This window comes from Lepisosteus oculatus, chromosome 16, assembly GCF_040954835.1.
Source record: "Lepisosteus oculatus isolate fLepOcu1 chromosome 16, fLepOcu1.hap2, whole genome shotgun sequence".
Lineage (NCBI taxonomy): Eukaryota > Metazoa > Chordata > Actinopteri > Semionotiformes > Lepisosteidae > Lepisosteus > Lepisosteus oculatus.
Genome location: NC_090711.1, coordinates 16,759,797 through 16,787,351, shown reverse-complemented (window position 1 = coordinate 16,787,351; position 27,555 = coordinate 16,759,797). Strand labels below are relative to the sequence as shown.

The window sequence follows — 27,555 nt, the reverse complement described above, 5'->3', positions numbered from 1 at the left end:
GCCTTGTGCCAGTGCATGCTGTGATAGGTTGAATTTGAACAAGTGGTTAGAAAATGGATAGATGGACCTTTCTTGGACCTGGAGTTTATTTTTGATACATCTGACTACTTTACCATCCTGGAAAGTTCAGATGCTGTCACGATCGTTACTCCTCCTCTTAAGGGCGCTCCAGCCCTTCCTCGTTCTGTCCCATTCCCCACACCTGTTCCTTATTCCAGCCCCTCTTTAGTTCCACCTTTAAAGCCAGACGCAGGCGATTGCTCGGGGCTTCTTATTGATTTCCGTGTCGTGAGAGCCCGGGGTCCTGCCGCGTCTGGCTCCGTTATGGTTTTAGTTTCCTGTTCCTGATTCCCTGCCCCGCCGGTCCCGACCCGGTTCTGGTTTTAACTACGGATGGATCCCCTGGTCTTGGACTAAACCTCCCGTCTTGGATTCCCCCTCTGGATTTACCCTTGGATTGTTCGCCCTGGATTCACTCCCCCCGGACACTAGCACTGCATGGACACGCCCCCCTGTCTCCTGACCGACTCCTGCATGATATTTTTCCCTATTGTTTCTTCACCTTTTGGATCGTGTCGCCCGCATAGGGCCCGGAAAGAACAGTTCTTGACAGATGCAACAAATCTCATTTACTCAGAACAAGAGTCATTTGTTAATAAGGCGCCACCTGTAAAGTTTCACTGGCCAAAGACAATCGATAGGTGATACTAGTGGTGTGTTAGATGTTAATGAAACAATTGCTTCATTTTATCTGTTTCCCTACTGTTTATCATCTTTAAATCCACATAATATTGAATATTAATATAGAATTTTGTAACTAAAGCGAAATGTTGGTATCTGACAATAAAAATAACAGAGGCATAACATCTCTCAACACCATAAACAATGTTTATTTAGGAATATAAATATATTATACATAAGTAGTTCAGGTGGATAGCTGCATCAGCAAGTGTAGGCCTCAAAGGAATATTGTTGTGTATTTAAATGTTGTGTTTTCTTCAGGATCCTCACACCTGAAGAAGGCTTCACGGCTGAAACATTGTATTTTCTTTCTCCCTTTTTTTCAGCATGGAATAAACCTATTACTTGTTCCTTAATGGAGTATATCAGAATTCTGATTATTATTTAGCAAAATTATGCTTTGCTTTATAGTGGAATATTCTAGGGGGATGAGTCTAACCTAGAAAAGGAGCTCTTCAAGTTAGGAGGGGGGAGATAGAAAAAAGTTGGTTGTGGGGTAGAATAGGAGCTGCCTACAACAATCTATTTTTTATACCAATTAATGTACAATAGCTTTTTTTTCCTAGTTCTGTTTTTCACTTTGGGAACACAGTTCCTCTTAATAAACACCATTGCACGTCTTTGCAATTGTGGCTGTGCCATCGTTTTTGTTATATTCCATCTACGCCTCTGAACTTTTCAAGGAGGAGACTGTGACATTTATGGTGGTAGCAGTGGGATGGCAAGCCGCAGAGTGCTATGTTCCCAAAGAGGGAGGCCTGAACCGCGCTCTCAAAAATCCCGATCAAGGAAGAGATGGAGGCCTGGGATACAGTTGATTCAGATGGTTCAGAGGAGAATCCAAATAAGGAGGCAGGCAAATGCCCTAAATGCGACCAGGAATGTCGGAGCAGATGGAGGAAACAAAACTGGTATCTTTATTCCAAGATTTTTTGACAGGACAGCAAAAGCGAGATGAAGGGTTTCTAAAGGAACTGTGTGACATAAGGTCAGTGTTGTCTCTTGCACCTGCTGCAGACACAGCTAGTGATACTGGACCACGCCCAAGACTATAACTCCCCACTCCAGGTCATGTGGAGCAAGCGCAACTGGACACTTCCATGGAAGGGAGTCACAGGGCTTCCTGTGTCTCCTTGTTCCTCTGCTTATGGGATAGGCCTTGGAAGCATACTCAGCAATGAATGAGGATATATACAATGCCTACAATGACCTTAAGGATACTCTCTTGGCTAAATTTGATATTTCACCTGAGACTTATAGACAGCGATTGAGGTCTGTCACAACACCACCAGAAGAAATCCCGACTGAGGCATATGACTGTCTCAAAGGATTATTCATCCTGATCAACACAACAAAGAAGAAATAGGAGAAGCAATTATTCTTGAATAGCTGGTTCGAATCCTTCCTCATGACATCAGGACTGGGCCAAGGGACATGAATGGGAGGATGGGTTAACAGCAACAAAATTAGCCCCGTAGTACCTTAACGCACGATGAGGGGGCCCATCAAGACTCCAGCAGACTATACCCAGAGGATCTAAAAACACTAAAGATGGCCAGAACATTGTAAGTACCTCTGGGGGGGTCGGAGTCTGGAAGGCATCTAAAGGAAGAGAAAAGGACAATGCGGACTGTATGACAAGGACTTTATATGTTTCTATTGTCAAAAGCCAGGGCACAAAGCATCAGTGTGTCCTTTGAGAAAACCTAAAATGACTGGTTATTGCTATGTTCTAAGAAAGGAAGAAGTGTGGGACCAGAAAAATGAAAGATCTATGTATATATCTATGTTTGCTAATGGACAAACAGTCCATGCACTGTTGGATAGTGAAAGTTCTCTGTCTTTGATTAAGAAATGTAATGTACCAGATAGCAGCATTCTATATGATCAACAGACACTGATTTAGTGTGTACATGGTGATCAGAAGCACTACCCCATGGCAGAACTGACAATGGTGGTAGAAGATCAAAAGTATTTGATGACAGTGGGTGTAGTGGAACATTTACCAGGTGGCATGACTTTAGGCAGAGGTTTAACAGTGTTAAATGACTTTCTACAAAATAACCCCAATGTAGAGAGTTTAAAAATCAAGTTTAATTTCCAGTAGTCAACAGGGCTCAAGCAAAAAATGGTTCACAACCTCTGCCAAACTTGTGTGATAGTTTGTCTGGGGGAGGAACCAAAGGACCAAAACAGCTAGGTAGCCCTATACCTAAAGTAGATGGATCTGAGCTGAATCCAGGGCAATGGGAAATTCCAAATGACATCAGGAAATTATGGAAGGAAGATTCATCTCTTGTTCCTTTATTTAAGAAAGCTTATGGGGATGAGGTGAAAATGTGTGAAGGGGAGAAGTATATTGTAGAAGATGGTGTGTTATATATTGCCAGGAAAACTGACAACCACTTGGTCATACCCAGTAGTTGTAGGTCAATGATTTTACACCTTGCACATACAATTCCATGGGCAGGACATTTAGTACATCAAAAAACATACTTGAGTATGAGCTCACCCTTTTAATGGCCAACACTATACAAAGATGTGCAAAAATATTGTCAAACATGCCCCAGGTGCCAGAAAACCAGTATATACTGTAGATCTAATCGAGGTCCTCTTCAACTGTTGCCAATAATTTCCACCCCATTTCAAATAATAGCTATAGATATAGTTGGACCTTTGGAGAAAATTAGTACAGGATACCAATATATATTAGTTATCTCTGCAACTCTATGCAACCTGTTTTCTTGAAGCATTTCCACTTCGCTCAATAACAACACCAATAGTTATCAGTGCACTTGTGCAACTATTTTCTAGGGTGGGAATTCCAAAAGAAATCCTGACTGATCAGGGAACTAACTTTACTTCCCAGCTGATGAAACAGCTCCATCAACAGTTAGGTATTACAGTGATAAAGACCAGTCCCTATCATCCACAGACAGATGGACTTGTGGAAAGGTTCATTCAGACTCTTAAGAACATGCTAAAGAAATTTGTGTCTGATACTGGAAAGGATTGGGATAGATGGTTACCTTCTCTTTGCATATCGAGAGGTTCCACAAGCTTCAACCGGATTCTCTCCATTTGAGCTGCTATATTGAAGAGCTGTTCAAGAGCCGTTAAATTTGCTGGGAGGCAACCTCACCTACAACATCTGGAGAGGGGATTGTGCAGTATGTACTGGGAATGAGAAACTGCCAGGAGAAATATCGAGAAGAGGCTAGAGAAAACCAAGCTAAGTTACAGTGTGCTCAAAAACTCTGGTATGACCAGCATGCTCGCCATCATGAGTATAACCTAGGCACAGTGTCAGTATTGTAATCCCTCCTCCTCTGGCTCTTTCACATTTTAGTTGATAATGTGCACCTGTCTCCAATCCAGCCCCTCCTTAAAATCCAGACGCTCACTCTATTCCACGCTCTGCATTGGAAGACAGATGCCCAGAGGCCCGCCTACCACCAAGTTGCCCTACACCAGCAGCTTGAGGGCATAGGCCTCCTACCAGCATCCCAACCCAGCTGAGTCCAGGGCTCAGAGTGCCTGGTCCCATTATTCCAATTTTTAATCCATCTTCCTGCACCGGATCCGTTTTTTAACTTTGTCTTGTTTTGTCCTGGACGGATCACCCGGCTCTGGACTCTTGCTCTGGATTTCCCTTTGGACTCCCTTGGACTTGTTCACCTGGACAACCCCCCACCCCCACCGAGCACCTGTGCACAGTCGTCACACTCCCATGTTCATCTACCAGCCCAGTTCCTCATCTCCTCCCAGTGTCTGTTTTACCCCCATCCAGATTCTGCCATCTGCATAGGGTCCTGATTAATGCATTGTAACACACAGAAACAGGACTTGTGGCTCTGCAGTCCATAGCCTCTCATAAACTTGCAAATGTACTGAACCTTGCGACACTACACCCTTTTAACTGGATATTACACCTTTCTTAGTCTGTCTGGGGAGCATCTGTTACATCCCCAATACTGCTATAAATATAAGAGACTGTGAATATAAAAGAAATATTTAACATATTGTGATATATATAATTAATAAAAATGTAAAGATACAGTAGTATAAATATTAATTTAATGTGATTATTAGCGAAAGATTCTATTTATTTAATATTTTAATTGTAGAAATATATTAAATATAATTACTTAAAAAAAATTCTGATTTAAAAGGCCAGATTAAAACTAGGAATTACTTAGTAACCAGGAGATGTAGACGCTGCCAGAAAGCAGTCCTATGGGGTCCATGGGAATTGGAGTTCCTAAACTAAAACTGCATTAGTGACCATTATGAAAGTGTATTGCATCCCCAGGTTTGTTTGAAAAGGTTTCAGATTTGTTTTGTATCTGTTGTATCTGTTGTAACAATGGTGAATATTATCGTGGTTCTACTACCTTTATATATAATATTGCAATTTGTTATACATGTGTGTTGTACAAGAGATGTAGCTGTTGGGTTACTCACAGGTTCAATGTTCTCACATTGAAAAAAATATGCATGTGCTGTTGATATTAGTGGTTTTACAATAAATCGAAAAATGCATTTTTATTTATTCGTGGAATAGTTTGTCTTGCATATTGTAAAGTCACACTGTTATTCAATTTCTCACAACTTGCAATGGGGGGTAAACAGCGTGTAATTTAGTTCAAAACACATTCAAATCCACAGATTTGCCAAAATAGTAGTGTGCATGTCACTGAACTGTAGTGTGATTGGTATACTGTATAAACAAACTGTATATACAGTATGATTCTTTATGGTTTTAAAGCCACTAGAGTATAGTACATGTGAAATATATTTTTATAATAAAAATGTAAACTTTAAAATTGGTTCCTGTTTGCTTTTTGCCTAAATTAAAACAGAATATAGATTATTTAAATGCAGATGTAATCCTGAAAAATGCACATCACATCACATTCACAAGCTATAATAATAAACTATTTTTATATATCCAACTGAACAATTTTGTTATTGTATAATAACCCTACTTTTTGAAAATTAATTTAATATTTTACATACTGTAAGATGCAATATAAAACTCATAAAAGTCTAAAAACCATACAACTTCAATTCTATAATTGGAAAAAGGATTGTCCCAAGAAACTAAGCATTGATCCAAAACCAGGCTTTTTCTGGCTTCCACACACCACATTAAGCATTCAACTGCTTCACCTGGTGGTTTTACATAATAATGCAGTCCCTCAACAGAATATTTTTTATAAAGTATCTTGTGGTGTTTAAACCACAATCTGGTGCATTATTTGATGTGCATTCTGAATGGCTGGATCTGTATGTGGTTTGAATTGTGCTAGTTAGTATGATAGTTGTCTTGATATTTTGAACAAAAGGAAACAGAAATTGCCATTACACAGCAGATCCATTTCAGACACCATGTTATCTCTACACAATAGTCTTGTTAATAAATACTGTTTATGTGAACAAGTAAAGGTTTTTTCCATGTTGGAAAGAGAAAAAATAAACAAAACATTTCAGCTATGGAGCCTTCTTTGGGTGTACTTCAAGTAGCTACATGGAGTTCTACTTCATGTAGCTACTTGAACTACTGTTTATATGGTCAATTCCTCTTCTACAAAGACTAAGACATTGGAGCTTATTGATTATCTTACAATGTACTTCAAAGTTAATCATTCTAGTTAAGCAGAGAGAAATGAGAAGTTTAGTATGCTGAATAAAATTAATTTGATTCATGATCTGGCTTCATTTATCCTGAGAATTGTTTTATTTTTGTCTTAAACTATGGCTAGTTGTGTGTCTGACAACAGCATGATTATTGCCATCAACATTAAGTTGATAAACACTTAGAAATACCAATTATATGTTTTTTATGTCTCAACTCTCAGCTCCAACCCCTGTGACACACAAGAGAGAATGAGGAAATTTTGATAGACTCATGCCCACCTTCAAACTTTTTGTGTATTGACTCATCCCAGACAACACCGCCCAAAGATCACTGCTAATTGAAGGGGAGGTAAATCTTTCACTGAAAGCCTTCCATAAATGCAGGCAGTTAGGATTTTGCTGGTGTTGCTGTGTTGCCGGGGGGGCATACTGAATCTAATCAGTATTATTGGCAATATTGATCTACTTAACCTTACTCTTAATAACTGTGAACTTAGTTAGTTCAATCAAAGCATTAGCACCCATTGGACTATTGGCCTCACACATACATCTGCAAAGGACATCTGTTTTCCTTAATCAGGACACACATTTAGAACTACTGACCACAGATTTGGTGCTCTCAATCAGTGCAATGATGGTGCTCTTCAGGTAGGAGTCCTTAGCTGAGGCATCAGTGAACACGTAGATCTCTGAGGAAGGGGGGGCACTGGTGAGGGCCAGCTGAAAACCATACACAGGCAGAGTAAAGAAACTTTTATGAACAGTATGAAGCAACACAGACTTCTTCAGAATCAACAGTAAAACATGAACTAAATCAAGTAGAGGGAATTAATATAAGGAAATGCAAGTTTCACAATTTTACACAAAGGATTGTGGGAGTATGGAACAAGCTGCTCTGCCAAGTTGTTGAAGCTCATACACTATCTTTTATCAAAAAATGAGCTCAGGTCTGTTGTTCTCTTTTTTAGATCCATTAGAATATCACTAAATAGTGGATCTCCATTTTCAGTATATCCATGTTTTTGCTTGCTGTTGTTTCTGGAAAATTACATTAATCTCCATAATATGCTTATGATGTTTGAATTATTGTTTACATTTCCCCAGTATATCATATAGAGTGTAATTATGGCCCAACCCATGTGTCTGAACAAAGTGCAATACCAGTCTGGTGCTGTTAGATAGACCTGACTTGAGTAACATGCCTTTTTGACCACCCACACGTCTTTTATTATCCCTGGGTGCTGGCCTACACCCCACAGAAAAGTCACAATTTTCACTGGATTGTGAGTGTGATTTACACATTCCACACATTGCTAATTCCTAGAGGGGGTAGAAGTGCACATCAGTGAAAGCATAATTATATTATGTGCCCTACTTTTCTGTATGACATCTGTATTACAACTTATCCAAACATATATTTGAAATTCAGCCTTGTTGTGACTGGGTCCTTGAACCACTCAATGTCACACTTTTGACCTATCATTAATGTTGTTATAAACACTCATTCTTTCACTAGGAGGAAAGTGATATCTGGCAGATAGCTACTATCTTCCCTCAGGGAATGTGGGTTACTGGAATAATGAAATGCAGGTACATACACAGGTGATTCAACTGAGTCAATCTCAGGATTTAAATCCAGACTGAAAACCTATTAGTTAAGCCTAGCCTACTCACACCTTACATCATAGCTTGTTGTAATGGCTGCTGGTGCTGCTGTACATAACATTGTGTGTCTTAGTGTTGGCCTTCCAGGTACAGATGCAGCCATTCAAAATGCACGGTACAAACCCGTACCGCACTCAGCTACCCACAAGCCACCACAGTCTACAGCGGTAAGTGATTGGCTGGCCAAAATAACCGACAGGGGCACTCGTGGTGCATTGGTCAGTAGTGAAAAATTTAATCATTTAATCTCTTTACTGTGCATGTTTTAATCCGCTTAGTATTAAATATTTATATGGAATTTTACCACTAAAGGGAAATTTAAGTAGCTATGCATAAAAAGAGGAGCATAATGCATCTGAAGGTCATAAACAATATTAATTTAGGAACATAAACATATTACTGTATGATTGTAAACTGTACTGTGTATGGCTGGTCTTGGTAGTTAAAAAAAAATACACACCAGTCTTCCATTTCTACCTAAACATTTTAAGCATAAAGGTTTTATGAAACGGTCCCCAAATATGCGATTGCTGTATAGAATGAATTTTAATTTAAAAAAAATATTTAACACAAAAATTAAGATGTTTACGTTTCAGAGAATATAGTCACTTGTTGCTACGCAACACAGAAACACAGCCACAGGTAACTAGCAAAGAGAGGACATTAGCTAGCCAATATGATAAAGGAATACATTTTTTTTAATTTCTTTTGCACATTTATTTGAACATTTCCATCGATTGTACAAGCACTTGGAAACTGTCCAATCCTAGTTCGTCTGCATTTTCCTTTATGCTCCGGGCATTCTCCCGGTCTGGCGACGGTCTGTGTCTTCTAGGATATAATGCCGGCGATTTGTGTTAAAATTGGGTTTCCAATAACGCCGCAGCAAACTCTTGTTTTTATGTCCACTATAACGGACAATCTCCCTTGCTTTTAACCGAGCATTTCATAATTTCCTAAATTGAAAATGTGACAGAATTCTGGGGTGTCCTTATACCAGAGATTATGGTAGGCTTCAGAATGGTGATTGGCTGACACCATCTGACACCCCTCTGATTGGAGAAAAAAACTTGATGATCTGTTCTACATACTGTAGCAGGAAGACAACAGCATATGCTTTTTTCTCTTCGAAACGCGTATTTTAAAAGTTTAATTAGGAAGTAAAATCCTTACAGCGTACACAGATTTCTAAACTGATCAGGAAGAAATATCACCTGTGTTTCGCGCATAAAAAGTGGTTATTAACTATCGAAACCTGTTTTATTTATTTGATTTTTATTTAGATTAAGAGTTCCCATCACCCACGTTTCCATTTAAATCGCAAACCTATGTTTAATTAAATATGTTTATTGATTCACAATCTGGCAATGCAACGTAAATCGTTATCTTTGTCTTCTGCATAATAATGTTCACCTCTCTGTCCAGCTAATTAAAAATAAGCTTTATTTTCATCGTCTCCACTTTAAAGGTACCCTCGTTGCGGAAGAATTTGACCACAGAACATTTACCCAGTGTAATATTGTATTTCAATGCACTTTGACAGATTGTCTTTAAATCAATTGTTGTCAGAATTTCCCCACCTCCAAACAAGAACAAAATTGCAACGATTTTATTAACTGGCTGTTTCAGTAACTTAAAGTATATAGTTAAAGTAATAATTTAACAATATATGTAAATTTTTCTAGATATGTTTATGTTGTGAATGTCTGTAGATTGTATCTTATTTTTAGTTTTTGTTTTGTTTCACGTTAATTTGATAAGGGAGAGAGTCATAGAGATGACTCCTTTACCCCCCATCTTGATTAAAATACTTTTATTTTTCACAATCTGGCAATGCCAGACAGAATTCACATTCGCTACAGCCAAATGGCCTTGCAGATCAGAAAATCAAGGAGCAAAACAATTATTGCGCCCGGCTCCTCAATGGAATCGCTTTAACATGCTAATGCATTGGAGTAACAGTCTGGGCGTGGCAAGCTTCTAATGTCTCCCGACTTCGGCGAAAGGAACCTGTCTTTCATTGGAAGACAATGAACACATTCTAACCGTACATGAGAATATAATGCTGGGGCGCGGGTGCAGTGGGGTGCTGTACCAGCTGTCAAAAAAAGTTTTTTTTTTAAAAAGTCAATTGAGAGTCCATAATATTGCTATTTTGCTATTGCTACTGAGTCTCTGTGTCTATAGTACATTGTGAACAAACCGGTTTCACAGGTATTTTCAACCCCCAGCCACTGTTGTTTCATCGGTTGTTATCCTGTGAAGCGCTTTGAGGAGCCACCTTTAAAGGCGCTATATAAAATAAAGTTTATTATTATTAATATTGATAATATTTTTCCTCCCAGAACTTGTAAATTGTTGTTGTTATTGTTGTTGTTATCCTGTAAAGAGCTTTGAGAAGCATACTGTCCAACTTGTCAGGTGCATTCTCTTGTAAAATAATAAGTAGAGCTTTGGGGTTATTAGTGCTCCACTTACAGCAACCCAATGTAAATACATTTTGTCTCCAAATCCACCACCACTTGTATGAATCATAGCCCTGCCAAAGGATGCAAATTCCGCTGCAATGGTTGTGTGCAGGAATTAGTCAGTATGGCATCTCCATGTTCAAGTAAACATTGCTCTGTGTGCAAATGCAAATGCATTTAAAAAAAAGTTTTTTTAAAAAAAAGCCACCTTTAAAGGCGCTATATAAAATAAAGCTTATTATTATTATTAATATTGATTATATTCTTCCTCCCAGGACTTGTAAAATTGTTGTTTTTATTGTTGTTATCCTGTAAAGCACTTTGAGACGCATACTGTCCAGCATATTGTATTTCATTGACAGGTATTCTGTCACTTTGACAGATCATCTTATAATCACTCATTGTTAGAATATCCCCTAAGAGGTATTCAGGTAACAGTGAAACGGGCGTACAGTCTGGGGAGATCGCCCATTTTCCATGTAAATAGTTCCCTGGTTCCGCACCCCTTGGTCTCTCTCTCTTTCTGTCTCTCTCTCTCTGTCTCTCTTGGGCCCGCGCTCTTGGCGGGCTTGTCTTGTGTCTCTCTCTCGTCTGGGCGTGGGAGTGCTGCTGGCGGGTGGTGACGGAGAAGTAATAAAGCGCAGTTTTTAACTCCACAAGTTTGAGTCTCTGTGTTCGTCCTCAACGAACCTAAATTCATTACATTGGTGTCAGAAGCGGGAGGGTGGACAGTGAACGGCCGATGATGTCGGACTCAGAGAAGAGCCGGTTCCCCCAGCAGCCGAGTGACCCCCTAAAGCGTCGGGACGACCCCTCAGCACCGCCAGTGGCCACAACCCTTATCAGGGCTACCCCACGGTGACCTACTCAGTGGAAGGGGGGCTCTTTCCTGGGTCGCCTCAGGCCGTGAGGCAGGAAGGAGACACCAGACCAGTGGGGTCCAGCCATTCACCCCTGCTCCAGACTGAGCCGGTGAGACTGAGCCATTATAATAGGGAGATCCCATGGCAAATGTTTGAGGCCCAGTTCCAGATGGCGGCCTGGGCAAACGGCTGGTCTCAGGTGGAGATGGTGGGCCACCTCGCCGCCGTCCTGGAAGGGAAGGCCTGCCAGGCATTGCTGGATGTACCCAGGGACCAGCGGTACAACTACGCGGCGTTGGCGTCGGCCCTCCGTAGGCATTTTGGCAGGAGAGGGGAGGCGCCGGGACTGCTGCGGGCAAGGTTGGCCCAATGCTGCTGCCTAGCGGGAGAGCCACTGGGTCCAGTCACCGTAGACGTGGCCTACTTAGTCCGCCAGGGTTACCCTGCTCTCCCGGAGGAGGCCCACCGGGAGATAGTGCTCCAGACGTTCCTCTGGGCCCTGGCGCCGACTGAGGTGCAGCACCACGTGATGCTGGCCGCGCCGGTCCTTATGGAGCAAGGCCTGGCTCTGGCTGAGCAGGCTGATGCCGTATTCAAGGCATCGAATGGGCACCAATGGAGGGGCACACGGGGAATCAGATGGGGAGGAGTAGATGGCCAGCACGGTGATGCTGGGGGAGCGACGATGGCTGGTCATCTGCCACCGCTGTGGGGATAGGGGGCACATCGCCCGGGATTGCCAGGCGCTGGATCCCCAGAGACTCCGGAGGCCATCGGGAAACGGGAGCAGGGCGGCCTAAAGGGGTGAAGGCCGCCCTTGAGCGACGCTACCCCCGCTCCGGAAAGCCAGAAAGAGCGCTTCACCCCGCCTGCTGTGGGAACGGTTGGCCACAGCCGGGGCTTATTTCTTCCCTGCCTCTTCGAAGGCAGACCCTGCCAGGCCTTCGTCGAAACCGGTTCAACCATCACCCTGCTGTGGCCTGGTATCCTGCCGGGCACCGAGGCAGCTGGACCCCCAGGGCGCTCACCGTGCACTTTGGGGCTGCGAGGGTCAAACACCCCTTCTACCTTGCCCCAGTCCGCGAGGACTGTATCCTGAGGTTGGACTGGTTGCAGCAAGTGGGCTGGGGGAACCAGCGGTTCACTGATTCCGACATCATCGGCCATTTACTGTCCATCCCGCTGCTGACACCAATGTAATGAATTTGGATTCGTTGAGGACGAACACAGAGACTCAGACTTGTGGAGTTAAAAATATCACAAGGATTCTCTTGAGGATCCTTGTGATATTTTGAGCCCTGGTTGAATGATAAGTGTCGCAGTTTAAATAATTTTCGTTGTTAGAAATTATGAAACGCTCTGTTAAAACCAAGGGAGTTTTTATGTCTGTTATACTAAAAGAAAATGCCCGATGAACTAGGGATTGGACAGTTTTTCAGTGCTTCTACAATTGATGGAAATGTTCAAATAAATGTGCTAAAGAAATAAACAAAAAAAGTAATTTATTCCTTTATCATATTGGCTAACTAATGTCCCGTCCTTGTTAGTTAGATCAACGAAATGCTGTGGTGTTACATTTTGTTGATTAAAAAATAGTCTTTTCATTTAAAATGATGGTTACAAATAATGTGGACCAGCGTAATACTTTGAGTTTACAGCTTGTCCAAGGTCATTCATTATTAATACTATTAGTAATATCTTCGGTAATGGCTTTGATGCATAAAATATTTCTGCATAATTAAAATATTTATGATAAATGTAGGTTGTGTACATTTGCCCATCTTGCTTTCATAAAATATACCAACTTTTTAATGACTGATGATTAACATGCTGTAATACACAGTTTACATTTAAAAGCTCAAATGCTGTATATGAGAGGTTAAGCTTTATTGGCTCCTCCTGGCGGTTTTACAAGGTGATACCGGATATTTTCTGATATGACGTCATATGACGCGTTACACTGCGTCATACCATGTTAGGATACGGCACGCCCACCACATGGTACCGTGGTGTATCTCACTTGTTTTGAATGGCTGCATCTGTAGATACATCTGTTCTGACCAAACTATCCTATTCTTTTCCCCACCGAGCTGGGCACCATCTGAGTTGGATACTGCATCGCTGCTATGGATCCAAGAGGGACATCGCGAATACAGTTATGATTTAGGAGGATTTGCTGGTCTACAGAGAACTGCATGGAGTACTGGCACACAGAAGGACACGATGGAAGACAATACTCCACATTTAGTACTTTTTTAGAATTGTATAATCTTAGCATGCCCAGAGGGGTTGGGCAGCCAGTTGACATTGGACCCCTGGAGGTTTTTTGTCTCCTTACAGAGGAGTTTTTGGGTTCTCTCCTCTGTTGTCTCCTGGCTTTTTCTCTTCCTGTATTATAATGTCATGTACTGTCACACAGCTTTGTTAAGTGCCTTGGGGCAACCTTGTTGTAAAAGACACTATATAAATACAAATTGAATTGAATTGATTCAAAATGTAAATGTAAAAGCAATTAATAACATATGCTGTTATTTACTACATGTAGTTATTTTCTGCTGCACTTCTGAGCTTACCCCTTGATGAACTACACTTTAAATTCAATTACACACAAGGGCCCTACTGTCCTGAAGATCTGGAGTTGATGTGTTACCAAAATGCCACATGTGACATGTGTATAGGAGTCTTGGTAATCCTTGAAAAGTGAAGGTGGAATTAGTTAAAATGCAGTTGTAAAGACTTTGAAGGAAGGATAAGAAGGAAGGATATAACAGAGGTTCACAATTGTTCATTTTATTATTTAAAGAAATATTAGTAAAACGGGATAAAAATAACATTGAAAGCACAAGTCTGCTTTCAACTGCTGTTATATGCTCCATGCATGGCTAAAGTTGTTTAAATGTGATACTTTGTTGGTCATGTAATGCTTGGTTTTTCTTTTTTATTTTGTCTCTTTTTGTCACCGTTCCATAGGTTAGAATCCTATGGTTTAGTATCTTACGTGTTCTGTTCTTTACTAATTTATAATGTCTTTGTTTAGAGTTATGCTTTGTTGTTTCACATTGTGGTATGCCATTGGTTATTATGCCATACCTTCATGGGCTTTTCGACTGGGAGAGAACATTCTGTATTCTGCTTTTTGCTGAGTCTGTGAGAACTCCAATATATAGTCACCTGAAGGGCAGACAGACACATCTCTGGCTCATCACCTCCTCCCCTGGCACTGAGAGCATTGATTTTCTTTTTGAAAACTTCTGGGTCCTTTGTCCTTGTCACTGGTCCATAACCTACACAACACAGAATTAATATCAGTCAAACATTATTTTCTAACAATTTAAAAAAGTCTACAGATCTACAGAAAGAATAAATTGGTCATTAAAATATTTTCTAATCTTCTAAGCATTCAGGGTAGTCTCAACCAGTTTTAAATCTAGCCAAGCTAAAGCCAAAATGCAAACATACTTATACATTAAGAAAGTAATACAGTATGTCTACATTTTAGCCATGTACAGCTGAATACTACAGAGCGAATTTACTTCAGCACATTTAGTGTCAGTCACAGAAATTTGCAGGTACAAGGACTGCAAGGCATAATCTGGAAATGAATGGGTGAATGGCAGGGTCCAGAGAATGCAGTGAGGAACAGTTATGTCTAAGTGAAAATGAAAGTTGGAAAGTCATTACAGTACTATATATATGGTAAAAAACTTATAAAGTATTACAGCCATAAAGCCTGACTATAATAAATTGGATATATTAGTACTGACTACATCACAATCTACTGTACTGTATGTCTACAAAGGAGCCTAAATTTAACTAAAACATCTTGAATTCTGACACAAAATACCTGTACACTTGTAAGGATAACATAATAAGTTCCACATATGGCTCTTTAGTTTAAGTTTCTGTCACAAGTGTCAGGTGTAGCAAGATTGTGTCATTAGAAGTACAGCACATTGTTGCAAAGGATGTCTTGGCAGTTACCAATATTATCAAGCTTTCCAAAAATGCCCTTTAATATTAATTAAAAACATTAACATATCATGACCATGTCTTTCTGTTGCTTGTGCGTTTTCAAGTAAATGTTCAGTCATTGACTGTCCATTATGGTCAAAGATGATTGCACCCAATAGTCACTACAGAATCCAAACACTCTTGAGAATTACCAGGTGGTGCATTGCACTATTCAATCATGGTGATTTACAACTAAAGGGTTGGTGGTAGAGGATAAAAATAAGAGGAGCATAACGGCTCTGAATGTAAAGGCTGGTAGTGGTAGTTTAAATAAATGCACAACAGTATTCCGCTTTCTTCATAAACATTTTATGCATCAGTTCTTCACCTACTGTGGTTATTTTAGAAAAGTTTTGACGTGCTTGTTTTGATTATATTAAGTTTATATACTGAAAAAAAATACAAGATGTGAGGAAGGGGTTAACTGATTCCTTTCTGCATGAGGACTGAACTTCTAAGTAACAGGCTAGAGTTATGGCAGGAAAGGGGGATAACTGATAAGGATTCCAGATGCCAGCTAGGAAATCCCAAGGGAGGGTAACCTAAAACCCTGACCATTCGGCCAAAAGTCTGTGAACTGTCCAAATACCGTGACCTCTCCCCCATTACCATAATAAAGAGCTACGTCAGAAGCGGCAGGAAAGGGCTATACAAACTGAGAGTTTTGTACTGGCACATTGAACAATACTTTGGTTTTGTTGTTTCTTGCGGGAACAAGACTTCGGTTTTATTGTTCCTTGCATGCAATAAAAGTTATCTGTTTAACTTCATCTCGGGATCCAGGACTTATTTTTCTGTTACAACAATACTTAATAAAAAGTTAAAATGTATAACCTTTCAAATGAATACTTGTGTTTGTTATCGTGGTAAAAAATGTGAACATTTTACAATCTGCTTAATAGGGAATATAATGTGAAATCGCGTATCTAAAGAGATTAATAATGATATTAATTTAAGGATCTAAATATATTTATATAGCTTTAACAACTGTATTAACACAGTCCACTTTCTTTGTAAAAATCTGCAGCAATTTGACTCAGTCACTTGTGATTACATTTTGCCTGTCCTTTACAACTACAGCTTAAGCTGTCAAGTGGCCAGGTGGCACAATGCCTTCAGTGCATCATTGGCATTTTGGAAGCCAAGGTTCTGTTCCTGCTCACGACACAAGTCTTCTTTTAACAAATAAATATTTCTTTAAAACTCAAATAGCAAATATTATGGACACTATATTGATTTAGTTCAGGTGGGTTGCTGTGTCAGCATGCGTAGACTTCAAAGAAACACGTAATAATTATTCCATGCTGAAAAGAGAAGAAAGACAACACAACGTTTCGGGTGTGGAGCCTTCTTTGGGTGTGGAAGGTGTACCTCTTCACCTTCTTCAGGTCTCCACACCTAATGAAGGCTCCAAAGCCGAAATGTTTTGTTTTCTTTCTTCAATTTTCAGAATGGAATAAACCTATTACTTGTTATTATATTGATTTATTTGGTATTTCTAAATATCACAATGTGTTCAAAGTTATATTAGATCAACATGGGTGGGTTAGGGTTAATTTGTGAAACTCCCTGATGTAACAAAACCCCATTGTGTATGTAGAGTAGAACATGTTTGTGGGATGGGAATGGTTCTTATAGCAAGGTACTGAGATGTTAAAAGTGTAAAGGGTTGCCTCTGGCAGAGTTCATCTTAAATTACTCAGAGCATATGAAAAGCAGCAGCAACCTGTGTCGGTGTCAGTGGTTTTATAATAAATAACATAATAATAATTATTAATAATAATACTAATTAACCAAATAATATAACAAATCGAATTCCAAACAAATTAACTACAGAACGTCTTCTTTTTCTGTTTCAGCTTAATGGGGCAAATATAAAGTCAAATCAAGCAGTATCTTGGATTGTAACGTGCAAAACAAGTTGTATAACAAAACCATAAAAGAAGCAGACCTTAAATTTAGATTGAGTATCTCTGTAGTGTGTTGGAACAGTTCAACGAAATAAAACTTCAATACAGTAAGGTAGACAGATTTTACATTCTTCAAGTATAATTAGTTCTTTAAGGTTTGTCAAAATCAGATTCTTTGCAATCAGTACACGACTTCTCAAAAGATAATGTACCCATTTCTCTCAACCAAAAAAGGTCTGATTTACGTTTTAAATTTCAAAACCTTGGATGGTATGCCCCAGGGATTTATTCGTAGTATAATACAAACAAAAGAGCTGGGTGACATGCATATATGAAGTAGAGTTAACAGCTTCTGTTTCAAAAGGTTTTGGATTTATGTTAAGATCTGTATCTGTTGTAACTGGAAATACAATGATGTAATTTAGGTTCTACTATTTAAAGTTTAAGCTTTTAAAGGCATGCAATGTCTAAGTTAGGCAGGAACATGCCATTGTTTCTCATTTTTGATTTTCTTAAAATGCTTAAAACATCAGCTTCTCACTTTCACCTTACCGTAACTATAGCGGAGCATATTTGGGGGCTTGTTCAGGATCTTTGATTTGTTTTGCAGAGTCAGTATTTTTCCTTTGATTAAAACTAGTTGAATGTGAACCAGTGCTGCTGGTTTTAGCAGTCTTTGTACTACAGGTATTGCGGTACTGTAGTTTGTATTATGGGTAATTGTGGTGTCCATCATGGCTTTGAGTTTAGTGTATTTTATTCTGTGCTGCACTTTGGAACTGTCTGAGAAATGTTGCAAGGCAGACAGTGAGTTTAAGTCTCGGTTTACTGGGGACATATCAGATGTTAAACTGAGGAAGGCATTCAACCTTCACCCACACAGACAAAGGGGATAAAGGCAATAAAAAGCCATTCAAAAGGATGGAGTGCATTAACACAAACTCTAACAGAGCCACTTGTGAGAGCGAGGTAAATGTCTGCTCAGTTACACAAGATCCAAAGTACAGTCAGATAGATTTTAAATTCTTTAGATTCACAGATATACTGAAACAGTAGTGCACACGGCAGAGTAATCATATACTGTGTAAATTTACTGTGTGTACAGTAAGATACCATATTGTCTCCAGACCATATGGTTTCAAAGTATATGTGAAATATTTTATTCAATTTATTAATCCAATCTAATTTTACACATCCGGCTATGTAAAAATATAACCAAAAGGATTGCTGTAAAGGTGCGGTGGTTCTGTGTCTAAGCATCTTCGCTTGTGGCTGGAAGGTTGCTGGTTTGAATCTTGCAGCTCGTGGAGGAGTCCTACTCTGTTGAGCCCCTCGGCAAGGAACTCCACCCCAACTGCTCCAGGGATGCTGTATAAATGGCTGACCCTGCATTCTGACCCAAAGCTTCTCTCCCTGTCTATGTGTCTAATGAAGAGCAAGTTGAGGTATGTGAAAAGACAAATTCCTAATACAAAAAATTGTATATGGCCAATAAAGTGAACTTAAATTAAATTCCAAGCTGACAAGACTTAATGTATCTTCTCTGTAACTTCTCAGTTTACAGATCCTCCATGGTCATTCATTATTGATATAATTAATAATACACTCCGTATTGGAACATTTTTACAAAATATAAAAAGAGGCAATACAAGACGTTTCTCATCTAGAACTCTTCAGTTTACAGAATAATTCCCGCAGAGCCACACAACATTGTCACAACATAGTAAACAACAATGTGTGGGTCAAATTGTAACATGTCTGTCTTCACTGTCATGATATGGGTTTCAACATATTAATAAGCTGTTCTCCAGTTGTTGGTAATTGCAAAAAATTACTTCCATAATCACGAAGCCATCACTGATAATAATTCATCCAGATACACTCACTCATACCAGAGCGAACAACATGTATACGTAAAGCTATATGTATAATAATGGACTATGTTTGTATATTCGGCTATGTAAGAAACAAAGCAAAAGTAATTTTCTGATCAGGCTTTGAACCGCCTACGTTACATCGTGCTACTTTACAGTCCATTCCCCATTTCCAGTATAAGGACAATATAAGTTTTTTTTTTTAAACGAATGTCAAAATGTTTCCAAAACATCCACTTTTGTTTTGTTTTGTTTGATGTTTTAGCTGTTTGGTTACAGGATTCCATATTAATATTACTATCAAGTGATATTAAACCACGACCCACTGTAAGTTACCAAATTAAAGACATTGATGAATAAAATATTTATGAATAATTTAAATATTTATGAAGGTGGAAGTACTTTTGTCCAACTAAGCAATCTTCCTTTTATAAAATATACCTATTTTTTAATCAGTTTAATGTTCAACATGCTGTAATTCACAGTCAAAATTGTTAAGTCTATACAGTATACTGAAATTCTGTAATTGGAAAAAGATTCTCCCTCAGCAGTGACTGGGATTCAAAACCACAGCTCAAACGCTGCACATGAGAAGTTAAGCTTTCTTAGTGCCACCAGGCTGTTTTACAAGGTACTTCCAGATACTATTATCCTATTTAAAAAACGTAAGGTACAGATCCAACCATTCAAAATGCACAGTACAAACCTGTACCGCACGCCACTACCCACAAGCCACTGTGGCGTACCACTGTATGTGATTGGCCAAAATGACCAAAAAGGGCACATGTGGTGCATTGGTTGGTAGTGAAAAGATTTAATCATTTAATCTCTTTACTGTGCATGTTTTAATCTACTTAGTATTGAACAGTTGTATGGAATTTTACAACTAAAGGGACGTTTTAGTAGCTGAGCATAAAAAAAATAGGAGCATAACACATCTGAAGGTCATAAACGATATTAATTTAGGAAGAAAAACATATTATGTAAACTGTACATTGCTGGTATTGGTAGTTTAAAGAAAAAAATACACACCAGTATTCCATTTCTCCCTAAACATTTTAAGCATCAAAGTCTGTGGTTATTTCGGAAACATTTTTACGGGCTCCTTCTGACCATGTTACTGTACGTTTATATACAGTGCTTTTTGAGAAAAGTGATAGTTTTAAGCTTTTCTGCAAATACGCTCGATATCGGAGTAAACAAAAGCATATGCTCAGAATTTGATTAATAGGGAATATAATATGGAATCACATATCCAAAGAAATTAATAACGATATAATTATATTCATGTACTGTAGCACAAACAGTAGTATAAGACTTTCTATTGATATGGCTGTTTCACTGCTTGTTCTGTGACTGTGTCAGTGGCGTGATAGCTTAAGTAACTGACTTATAATGCTAAGGTTGGTTGTTCAAGTCTAGCTATCACTATGAGTTCCATTTTAACAATCTTATGGACACTATTGACTTTTTTATATTTCTAAATATCACAACATGTTCGAATCTAAGTCATTTATTAATAACAATGAATATTTTCAAGCTGCTACTGATATCATTATCATCAATATGTGAAAAAAGTTAATCCTGTTTTTTTGTGGTCTGTAGCTCAAATCCTGCTTAACTAAAAATTAACACAAGAAGAGTATTATTGAACAATGCTGTGAGGCTAAAGAAATCAATAACGATATTAATTCAAAGATCTAAATATATTTAACACATACGCCTGACATTAGAGGGTTTGTCTGCTCACCTGTGCAGTCATGTCACCATCTTTCCTTCTGAATAGCTAGCTGGAATCTGTACTGTGTGGATCCCTTTAGATCTCCCTTCAGATTTAACAGGTTATTAGTGATATCTTCAGTGTGGCATTAACATTGGAATGTTCTTCCAAGTGTAAAAAGTGGCGATACTTAACGTGTCTCCTTCATAAATTTTCAGTTTACAGACCATACAAGATCATTTTTTATGAATAATGTCTTCCATATCGCATTAAAATTGGAATGCTTTTCACAGGTGTAAATCCATCTATTTTCTAATCGCTTTCTCCAGGACAGGTAACACTTTCACAACTCACCCTTCCCCCTGCCTGTCTGACTTCTTTTTTAACCCTTCTGTGCCCAAATCACAGCATATAAGAAAGAAACAAAGTGAAACTCAGAACGTACACATATGAAAATTCCTATTCTTTACTCAACAGCTTTTTCAAAACAACACCTAATGATGTTCAAATCATGATGTCCATGATTTTTAAATAAAAACGACTACAATCTAATCTTTCCATGTTTGATCCCAAGAGGAATCACAGTACACATCTGCTTTGTTTAGCGATGGTATGTAAAATAAATCTAAATGGAGAGAAAGCTATGCTTAAAGTTGATTAAGATACTTAGAAGACAAAGATAATGATTTACGTTGCATTGTCAGATTGTGAATCAATAAAGGCTTTAATTAATCACGCTTTTATGTTTTAATTTAAAATGAAGCTAATGGGGACTCTCTTATTATTTCTCTCTTCTCTCTCTTATTGTCAAAACTTGTTCAGTTGTGGTTCTTTTGGTTTCACAGAGGCCTTCTCAGATAGTTGGGCATTCAGGTAGATTGCCAGGGGAAAACATTAGTAAATATATTTTGTTGAAGCAAGTCAGTTTTTTGCGACATATAAAATATTTTTTTTCAAGATAGATCTGATGACGAGGAAAAAACATCATGCACAAAAAGTGGTTATTAACTATCAAAACCTGTTTTTATCACTTTTAAAGTCAAGCAATTTCTAAGTTAAGCAGGACCACATCATTACATCTCATTTTTTATTTTTTTTTAAATAAAATAATTCGATTGCCCAGACTAAGGGTGTTTATAATATCGTGGCATTATTATATAGGACGGACACAGTGACTCAGGCACTCATTGAATGAAAAACAGCGCTTTATTTTTCAGTACAGCTGGCACATCAGCCCCCTGCGCCCGCGCGCCAGCACAGAGAGAGACACACGCACACTTTTTCATTGACAAAAATGAATACCACACTCTTGTTTAACGCATACAGGCAGCTGAAGCACCACGTCTCTGCCCGTAAAAAGTCTTTGTCTCCATGCTATGGCTGCTGTAACGAACAGTTCTTTCCAGACCCTATGCGGACGACACAATCCGACGAAGTGGGGAAACACTGGGGAAACGTCATGCAGGAATACGGGGCAGAAGACAGGGGGGCGTGTCCAAGGTGCGCTGGTGCACGGGGGAGGCGTGGCCGAGGCGAACAATCCCAAAGAGTAATCCTTAGAGTATCCAAAAACACATGAGTAAGTCCAAAACCAGGAGATCCATCAGAACAAAGAATTAAAAACCACGAAGACCGGGTCGGAACCGGCGGACGGGGAACGGGAACGGGAACAGAGGTTAAAACCTTAACGGGACCAGGCACTTCCAGGTCCCGGACTCGCACGATATGGAAATCATATGCAGAGCCCGGATGAGCGTCAGCGCCTGGCTTTTAAGGTGGGTTGGGAAAAGGGAACAGGTGCAGAGAATAAAGTCTTAAGTGAAAGGGCAGGAGCACCCTTAAGGAGGGGGAACTAATATCGTGACAGCTGCTGTAGTGAATTTTCGTGGATGTTTTTCTAATGTGATCTCAGCCCAATCCCTTGCTGTATATATATTGTAACGCTTACGGCCGACAAGCAGTGTGTGTAAGAGCCGGCGTACCAGAGCGGGTGACGTCACCGCCCTTCCCTGTGATAGCAGGACCACAGCTACTGGGCTGTGAAGAGATCTCTCTTTGGCTCACGGGGCTAGGTCGCTGCAGAGAGACACGAAAGTCCCGGGTTCGAGCCCTGGACGGTGCAGGGGCTGACCTAATGCGGCAAGGGCGCCCGCCTGAGCCCCCGTTGCGTTACAATATTATATTCTCATGTACGAGTAGATAAGGTTCATTGTCTTCCAACGAAAGGCAGGTTCCTTTCGCCCAAGACCAGCCAATCAGGAACTGGTAGGGCAGGTTAACCCCACGTGGGTCTCTGATGCACATGAAACTTTCAACCAATGAACAACCTGCAGTTCCTCTAGGTAAAAACAGGCAACACAGAGGGCCTGTAGCACGGTTTGCAGGGCAGAACAGGTTCCGAAAGGCAGAGCAGTTCCCAAGGGCACAGGACATTCAGCCTCAGGGCTCCACATGAGCATCCTCAGACTCAGCCCGGACAACCACGTAACGGCAAGTGTGTCCGAGTGCACGACTTTCCTTTGTTCTAAGACTCGAGGACGGAGGTTGCCAGCACGTAACCAAGGGATCCACCCGAGGTTAGCATCAGCAGCAAGCCTCGTGAACAGCTGAACAGCCTCGTAGCTGAATCACTATTCAGAACTAGCGCTTCATCAGGAACAAACCGGTCTTCCTGACCTGCTGGGACCCGCAGTCATTTTTCTCCTGTTCACAAACTCTGCTAGTAAGCCAGAACTAACTAGCTGGTTTTCAGAGAGCATCAGCACCGCATCGCAGGAATCTCTCCCATCATGTCGCAAGGCAACAGCACAGCCTGGCACCGAGCCAGATAGCGCAGATTGGAAAGCAACAGCCTGCCACTGCTTCTTTGTCCGCGGGAGATCTGGATGGATTGGATGAGTATTCAACATTCTGCATTACTGCTCGAGAATTTAATTGTTATCTCAACCAGTTGATATCAATTTAATTCCTAAGCGTTATGTACTTGTTTTGAGTATCTAGTGTAGAAGTTGTAACCAAGTTCATTTACAAAACGGTTTAAATGAATGATATAATGAACGTATGTCCCTCTTGGTTTGTGACTGAATTGGTTTGTGATTGAATATATACCTGTTGTATTCTGCTAACCCTCACTATAAGATCTGTTATGTTTATATGCACCTTTAAAGTATTAATAAATGTATTCTCGTGTATTAGTACCCGTGTGTGTGCATTGTTTGAGTTATCCCGCAAGGTTGGATTCTAATACCATCAAAAGAATCATTTTGTGACTAATTGCTACAATTAAGAATTGTCCCAGTAAATGCACAACCCCTACATTACTGGTGCCTTGTGAGAGGATACTACATTCCCTATTAATCAAATTCTAAAAAGTATGCATTTTTTACTGCGATAATGAGTGTAAGTATTCACAGAAAAGGTTAAAACATGATAACTTTTTACAAAGTATATAAACTTAATATAGTCAGAAGGAGCACGTAAAAGCATTTCCAAAATAACAACATGTAAGACTTTGATGCTTAAAGTGATTAGGAAGAAAGTGGAAAACTGGTGTGTATTTTTTCTTAAAATACCAATACCAGCAATATACAGTTTACATAATGTTTATGTTCCTAATTTTTTTTTATGAGCAATCTCTGGGAAACCATTGTAGGCATGGTGAATCGGAGATTATCAAAACTTTGTATGATTGAAAACGAATATGTGATCTGATCAACGAAATGCTGTGGTTATACTTTTTGTCAATGAAAAAATAGTATTTTCGTGTTGCAACAGTTAAACTGATGCAGACGGTTACAAAAAAAGTGGTCCATGGTAATCCTTTGAGTTTACAGCCTGTCCAAGGTCATTCATTATTAGTAATATCAGCCGTAGAGACTTTGAAGCATGAAATATTTCTGCAAAATTAAAATATTTATGACGAAGGTGGAAGGTTGTGTACTTTTGTCCTACTGAGCAATCTTGCTTTTACAAAATATACTGACTTTTTAATGTTTTTAATGATTAACATGCTTTAATACACAGTTTAAAATCAGTAAAAGTCTAAAGAGTATATAACTTAAATTCTTATTTGGAAAAAGATTGTGCCTCAGCAGTGAAACTGGGCATTTTCTGGCGACAGCTCAAATGCTGTACATGAGATGTTAAGCTTTATAAGCTCCACCTGGCGGTTTTAAAAGTTCTTACAAGGTGTTTCTAATTACTATTATCATAATCTAATTTGCATGTGGTATAATGTGGTTTGATGAACCACGCCTACCGCATTTAAAAGCAGTGTACGTTAAGCATTTTGAATGCTGTAACTGTAACTGTATCCTGACAAAATGAAGCCTTGATAAAATGGCATGGAGACCTAGGGTACCAGGGTCTACCAGGGCAGCTGTCATCAAGTTTCCCCCAATATGGAAACACCAGCCTTAGTTCATGTGTTATTTTTTCTGAAAATTTAACACCGGTTTGCCTGAAACCAGACTGCTTTTGTGCACTAAGCATTTTGAGTATCATGTTGACCATTTTAAGCCATCTAGTCACGCAGTGAAAATATTTTATTATCACTGGTGATTGAGGGCAATTGAAACTTACTCCTCAATGTCACTTTGACAGAGTTCCTTTGTCCCATTTCTGAAAGCCAGTCCAGAAGGGTGGAGTTTAAGCCAGACAAAGCAAGATTGCACACTACTATGATTACTATGTAGCGGTCTTGCCATGACCAGTCTTTTATTCAGATCAGAATGTCTTTAGGATCAGCTTTCCAATACCATCGGCAGGAAACAACCATGATTGGCCAACCTTCAGCTTCTGACAAAAGCTGTATAGAATGTGTGGAGGAACAATCCCACAGAGGCATATCAAAGGCTAATCATTTCCATACATCAGCACAGTGTTAATGATGTAGCAACAAGGCTTGCTATTACACTCAGAATTAAGTGTTCAGAAATATTATGTTACAACTTTAGGTGACTAAGAGGAGTCTTGAAGAGTTAAGATAAAGTTTGTGCAACCTGGCAGAGTAAACACTTCTTGATTCCAAACAGAGGGGATGTTTGCTGAGATATGGGGGATGCCCTGATCAAAAACATTGATCAAAAACAATTGTAAAGTTTACCTTGTGATACCTAGGCAATTAAGTCATGGGCCAATGTTTGTGAATGAGCAGTACATAAACACATTAAGACCACAGAAACAGGATAAGAAGAAGATAAAGAAAAAAGAGAGAAAGAAGGTCAGACCACACCAGGGGAGTTGGAACTTAAAGATTGTGTCAGAGGAGAGCCCCTCATGATCGTCCAAATAAAACTTGATGGAGCTAAATATCTCAATATTGCTAGAGAGAGCTTGCTATTCTGTGTTTTAGGGAACCTGGGTTTCCTGGTTAAAAGATACCTCGGTTAGAGATGTGTTTCCTGCATAGGGTGCATTTGTAGAATAAGAAGATAGGCTCCTATTTATGTTATGGCACATGGGTTTGCAGAGAGAGAGATTTAACTGCATTCATTTAGAAAAGCAGCTTATATCTAAATTTGGCCTCCATAAGCATTAAGAGTTTAAGACTTTAATGCTGTAAGTATTAATAGTTTAAAAATAAGAGTTTAATACTAGTAGAAGTCTAGGGTTTTTCAGGGTGATTAGGATGTTAGGCCTCTGAAACACATTGTCTGTAAATACTGTACGCATACAGTAACCTGTATGTTTTGATGTGTGTAGTATAGTGTTTATATTATCATCATTAATATTTTTTCAATCAAGTGTGCCTGGATTATTTCCAGAAAAGTTGTGCCAGAGAATAAAGAATTAATGTACCTTTAATTATACCTGCTATGGTACAAATGCAGCCATTCAAAGTGAGCGGTCCAGAGACGTACCGCAGGTAAGATGACACGGGGTACCGCGGTGCATGATTGGTTGACCGACAGGGGCACTCATGGTCCGTTGGTCTGTCGTAGAAAGACTTACTGTAAATGTCTTTACTGTGCCCGTTGTAGATATTGAATTTTACCACTGAAGGGAAATCTTAGTAGCTGAGCATAAAAAGAATAGGAGCATACTGTAACGCGTGTGAAGGCCATAAACGATATTAATTTTGGAACATAAACATACAGTATATAGCTGGTCTTGGTACTTTAAAGAAAAAAATACACACCAGTATTCCATTTCTCCCTAAACATTGTAAGCTTCAAGTCTTTAACTAACGTGATACCGGAGTCAACAAGCATACTTTTAGAATTTGACTAGCTGTGTTTATGTAGAAAAAGCGATTAGGTTTATGAGCAATCTAATTACCTATTCGCTTAAAACGCTATATAAAATAAAGTTTATTTAGAGATGAATGATCAGTGTCGCAGTTTAAATAATGGGAGTCAGGAAACTAACACACAGCGCCACCGGATTTAATAACACAATAAAAACGCTATAAAATAATGTGACTAGGCACAGAAAAAGTTTACAGCACAGTACAATAATAAATGCTGACCATGACTTTAGAAGCATAAATTACCTTACACTCAATTTAAACACAAGCTGTCTTTCTGTATGAACCTCTAAGCTGGTTCATACAGAAAATGTAGAAATGCATTAGCCTGATTATGATTAAAAAACACATATAATTAAACACGCATTTGCGATTTAAATCAGGACACGATTTAAATCAATATAAATGTTTATATT

General features: G+C 39.3%; 1 protein-coding gene across 1 annotated transcript in view; it reads right to left on the bottom strand.

Moving 5' to 3' along the window:
* LOC102694522 (von Willebrand factor A domain-containing protein 7-like) overlaps nt 1–27,555 on the bottom strand; it is a 111,286-nt gene that overhangs the window by 38,027 nt on the left and 45,704 nt on the right. Inside the window, exons 7-8 of the mRNA XM_069179656.1 lie at nt 14,549–14,661; nt 6,985–7,101 (exon numbers count right to left, since the gene is read on the bottom strand). Coding sequence (XP_069035757.1) covers nt 6,985–7,101; nt 14,549–14,661 — 230 coding nt within the window. The remainder of the gene's footprint in view (nt 1–6,984; nt 7,102–14,548; nt 14,662–27,555) is intronic.